This window comes from Rhinopithecus bieti, unplaced genomic scaffold (genome assembly GCF_001698545.2).
Source record: "Rhinopithecus bieti isolate Rb0 unplaced genomic scaffold, ASM169854v2 scaffold_34310, whole genome shotgun sequence".
Classification (NCBI taxonomy): Eukaryota; Metazoa; Chordata; class Mammalia; order Primates; family Cercopithecidae; genus Rhinopithecus; species Rhinopithecus bieti.
The window spans coordinates 9,956-15,359 of record NW_016814622.1 but is presented as its reverse complement, the minus strand read 5'-3'; the positions used below and the strand labels follow the sequence as shown (position 1 = coordinate 15,359).

Here is a 5,404-nt window from a genome sequence, read left to right as displayed (position 1 = left end):
ATCTCAGCTCACTGCAAGCTCCGCCTCCCAGGTTCACGCCATTCTCCTGCCTCAGCCTCCCGAGTAGCTGGGACTACAGGCGCCCACCACGTCGCCCAGCTAGTTTTTTGTATTTTTAGTAGAGACGGGGTTTCACCATGTTAGCCAGGATCGTCTCGATCTCCTGACCTCGTGATCCGCCCGTCTCGGCCTCCCAAAGTGCTGGGATTACAGGCTTGAGCCACCGCGCCTGGCCCAGTTGTCATTTCTGAACAGTCTCCTGTAGCCTTTCTTACTGTAATTGATAACATTTCTGGGGATTTTTCATTTCTGTTCTAATTATAGAGTAGTTTCCATAAGGCTTATCTATCATTCAAGAAGGCGGAGCACAGCTTGTCCCTCGGTGCCTGCCTGAGCCTGGGAAGCCTTCTTCCTGACAACTCTGTGCTGGCCTTACAGACCTCACTGAGCCAGGGAGTCAAACTACAGGATTTAGGGACCTTCTTTGCTGTGGGCTAGAATGGCACCGCCACTCTGAGAGGGTGGCCCTCGGTGTAGAAGCTTCGGTGTGGCTCCAGAGGGAGTCTGGCCTATAAGATCGACCGAGGAACTCCAGTTAAACTCCATTGCCAGTTAAAGTCTAGTAGATTTTAGGCCGGGCGCGGTGGCTCAAGCCTGTAATCCCAGCACTTTGGGAGGCCGAGACGGGTGGATCACGAGGTCAGGAGATCGAGACCATCCTGGCTAACACGGTGAAACCCCGTCTCTACTAAAAAATACAAAGAACTAGCTGGGCGAGGTGGCAGGCGCCTGTAGTCCCAGCTACCCGAGAGGCTGAGGCAGGAGAATGGCGTGAACCCGGGAGACGGAGCTTGCAGTGAGCCAGGATCCGGCCACTGCACTCCAGCCCGGGCGACAGAGCGAGACTCCGTCTCAAAAAAAAAAAAAAGTCTAGTAGATTTTAATCAGAGAATGGAACAGTTTTAAACTCAAAATGAAATGTCTTGTTATAACTGTGTGACTTCCTGGCCTGTAGTGTTCTTAGAAGTCAATTTGTCCAGAGACTGCAGTCCAGAGACTGCAGTTAGTATGTCATAGTGTCAGCACTGCATGCACGTCATGCACCTCCCACACAGTTTCCACAGCACTCTGTCCAGAATCTCACGTGGGCCTCGTAACAACCAAGACCCCTTCCTGCCAGATTGGAGGCACCCAGAGTAGGGTCTGGGGTGATACAGGCTCCCGCTCAGGACTCTGGGAACCCTTTAAGGGCCTGCTTGAACTCAGGAGAAGTTGGTGGCTCAGCCAGCAGTCTCTGTCCCCATTCTGTGTCAGCATTGATATCACACGCTTGTGATGTGACTCGTTTTTCTCTTTTTCCCCTGACTGGTTTTTGGTTGTTACTCTCCCATTGTGATTTATCCCAATTACATGGAAGGAATTTAGCTAAATTAAAATTTAATTTGCAGTCATGGAGCATGAATTAATTTCTTTTCTTTTCTTTCTTTTTTTTTTTTTTTTTTGAGACAGGGTCTCACTCTTTTGCCCAGGCTGGAGTAGAGTGGTGCGATCTTGGCTCACTGCAACCTCCACCTCCTGGGTTTAAGCTATTCTCCTCCCTCAGCCTCCCGAGCAGCTGGGACTATAGGCGCCCACACCCAGCTTTTGTATTTTTAGTAGGGACGGGGTTTCACCATGTTGGCCAGGCTGGCCTCAAACTCCTAACCTGAAGTGATCCACCACCTCGGCCTCCCAAAGTGCTGGGACTACAGGCATGAGCCACCACACCTGGCCTCTTTTATTGTTTTGCTTACCCAACTCCCCAACCTTTTTCTTCTTTCTGCTGATAGTTAATTATGTATTTTCAAGACATATATGTTTTCGACTTTTAGAATTTTGTTCAAAGTTGGGTTTTGCTAGTATTTTTAATTAATTTTACCTGAAATACTGATTTGAAATCAGAACCTTTACTGTTTCAGCAATTACACTGTAGTATTTGATGTGGGAGTGCCTTATGTTTACTAGAAATGTTTACAAATGGATTAAATATTGGATTGTATTTTCTGATTAAGGCCAGAAAATTTATTTTAAAAACTGCTTTCTTCTTCAGTGACAGAAAATCTGGTTCTCTTGCACTAATATGTGAACTTATGGACATGAATATTTATGAGCTAATACGAGGTACGTGGAATAATTTGAAAGCTAACCTAAGATCCTCTTTTAAGGCTTCTAATTCATACATATGCTTAGTTGTTCTCAACATCATTAGTCATCATAGTGCCGTAGTTATATATAATACACAGTACAGTGCCACTTCACTCATGGGAAGGCATTTTCCTGACGGCTCGTCTACTCAGAACATGACTGCAAACAAGAAAGAAAGTCCCAGGCCCTCTGGGTGCCCTTGTGATCTGGGGGAGGGTGGCAGGAGGCAGCAGGGGCAGAGCGCCTGCAGCCAGCCCCGCCGTGGGCATGCGTGCACAGGCCCACTGGCTCAGGGGGCCTCTCAGCTCCCCAGATCTGCTGTTGCTCGACATTCTGTTCCATGCCTCTTCAGGCAGAGCTTTCCCTCCAGAATAGTCCCCCTGCTTGTGAGAGAAGCTCCTGCCATTTTCCACGATGCTCATTCATTTCCTTTCTTCTGAACAATGAAGCACTGTTGAAGACAGCATGTTTGCCTGAGGTGACCTCAGTCAGGGCTGGTTTCAGATACTTACAGAGGTCCCCTGAGGGCAACAGGAGAAAAGGAGAGCCGGCTGGCCCTCATTGAGCAAATTGTTCCTGGGGGCCTGATCTCATGGTTGTGTTAGATGTCAGAACAAATGAACCTTGTATATCTCACTAAGAAAGCAACACAGCAAGTGTTGGATTTTTCATATCACGCTATGCCTAGAGGACAAATAAAAAACAACTGTCCTACTGTCACATGAGTGACTACTTATTGGAAAAGAATTTTAGTGACAGCATCATAGATGATTTAGATGGTATATTAGCTTGCAATTTGGGCCACACTGAAGATGATGTGCTATGGAAACTTTTTAGATCGATAAACTATTTTTGTGATGAAGAAGACACTGATGTTGAAGATACATATGAAGAGTTCAAATAAAATTGTTTTTATGAAATTGGATAGTGGAAAAAAGCATTTTATCAATATTCATGTATTTTATATGTGACTTAAAATATGTGTGTGATAGTAAATTACTAGCAAAATAAATGGCATAAGTAGCCAAGTTTTTCTACATCCATAAAAGTTGATGTATATAAAGCTGGGCGCAGTGGCTCATGCCTATAATCCTAGCTCTTTAGGAGGGAGGCCAGTACGGGTGGATCACTTGAGGTCAGGAGTTCAAGACCAGCTTGACTAACAAGGTGAAACCCTGTCTCTACTAAAAAATACACACAAGAAATTAGCCAGGCATGGTGGTATGTATCTGCCTGTAGTCCCAGCTACTCAGGAGGCTGAGGCAGGAGAATCGCTTGAACCTAGGAGGCGGAGCTTGCAGTGAGCCGAGATCGTTCCACTGCACTCCAGCCTGGGTGACAGAGTGAGACTCCATCTCAAAAAATAAAAATAAAGACCGGATGTGGTGACTTATGCCTGTAATCCTAGCACTTTGGGAGGCCGAGGCAGGTGGATCACTTGAAGTCAGGAGTTCAAGACCAGCCTGGCCAATACAGTGAAACCTTGTCTCTGCTAAAAATACAACAAAAATTAGCCGGGCGTGATGGCATGTTCCTGTAGTCCCAGCTACTTGCGACTGAGGTAGGAGAATAGCTTGAACCTGGGAAACAGAGGTTGCAGTGAGCCAAGATCACACCACTGCGCTCTAGCCTGGACATCGCAGCCAGACTCTATCTCAAGAAAAAATAAAAACTCAACAAGAAGGCAGAATTTTTGGCGAGTCACTGCGTCTTTAGACACTTGAGAAAGCGTTGTTTAGTGTGTGTGTGTGTGTGTGTGTGTGTGTGTGTGTGTGTGTGTATATTTTTTTTTTAGATGGAGTCTAGCTCTCCCAGTGGCACGATCTCAGCTCACTGCAACCTTCACCTCCCAGGTTCAAGTGATTCTCCTGCCTCAGTCTCCCAAGCAGCTGGACTACAGGCATGTGCTACCATGCCTGGCTAATTTTTTTTTTTTTAAGATGGAATCTCGCTGTGTCGCCAGGCTGGAGTACAGTGGCCCATTCTCGGCTCACCCACAACCTCCACCTCCCGGGTTCAAGCAATTCTCCTGCCTCAGCCTCCTGAGTAGCTGGGAATACAGGCATGCTCCACCACCCCGGCTAATTTTGTGTTTTTAGTAGAGATGGGGTTTCTCCATGTTGGTCAGGCTGGTCTTGAACTCCTGACCTCAGGTGATCTGCCCACCTTGGCCTCCCAAAGTGCTGGGATTACAGGTGTGAGCCACCGCGCCCAGCTAATTTTTGTATTTTTAGTAGAGATGGGTTTCATCGTGTTGGCCAGGATGGTCTCGATCTCTTGACCTTGTGATCCACCCGCCTTGGCCTCTCAAAGTGCTGGGATTACAAGCGTGAGCCATCCCACTTGGCCCAGATACTGTTATTATCCTTATGTGAAACATGAGGACATTGAGGTATGGGGAGATAAGTTACTTGTCCAAGGTTATATACCTAGTAAGTGGTAGAACTGGGGCTGAACCTAGATAACCTGATCCTAGAGTGCATGTTCTTAACCATCACACATACTGCCTCATGACAACCCTCTGTGGTTGGCACTATTATTATTCCCATTTTACAGATGAGGAAATTGAAGCTTGAAGGATTAAGTAATAATCCAAAATTAAGTTGTTAATAAATGGCAGAACTGGGACTTAAACTCAAGCCTGACTCTGAAATCCTAACCATTAAGCTCTGTTGCTGCCCTGGATCTCTATTTCTGGGCCCAGCTCAGTGCCTTAAATGAATAGGGGCACCTAATTATTTACGGTTGTTGACGATGATGCTGCTTTAGTGAAAACTCAAACAATCACTAAGGCTTTTGCTACCAGAATGGCGATTCTTACGACTTAAATTGCTGCTCTCAGGTTATTAGAATATTGAGGAGCACTATGAAAGACTAAAGAATGAGATAATAATGAAATAAGGGAACAATCACACAGCCATTATTGAATTGTCTACTTTACAGCAATGCGCAAGGTCTGGCAAGAACTGGGAAGATAAAGAAGCAGCATGTCAGATGCATGTTTTTGATATTGAAAGGGTATATAGTCTTTTTTTTTTTTTTCTTGAGACGGGGTCTCACTCTGTCGCCCAGGCTGGAGTGCAATGGCGTGATCTTGGCTCACTGCAAGCTCTGCCTCCCAGGTTCGAGCCATTCTTCTGCCTCAGCCTCCCGAGTAGCTGGGATTAGAGGCGCCCACCACCACGCCCAACTAATTTTTTTTTTTTTTTTTTTTTTTTTT

At 46.0% G+C, this 5,404-nt stretch overlaps 1 protein-coding gene across 4 annotated transcripts in view; it reads left to right on the top strand.

The window, feature by feature from the left end:
• The window catches only part of LOC108514975 (MAPK/MAK/MRK overlapping kinase-like), a 59,223-nt gene that overhangs the window by 44,930 nt on the left and 8,889 nt on the right, over positions 1-5,404 (top strand). For 3 of the 4 annotated variants that reach the window (XM_017851532.1, XM_017851531.1, XM_017851533.1), the window contains exon 4: positions 2,090-2,160. The exons of the other annotated variant lie outside the window; for it this stretch is intronic. In XM_017851532.1, the coding sequence (XP_017707021.1) occupies positions 2,090-2,160 (71 nt within the window). The remainder of the gene's footprint in view (positions 1-2,089; positions 2,161-5,404) is intronic. 4 annotated transcript variants of the gene reach the window in all.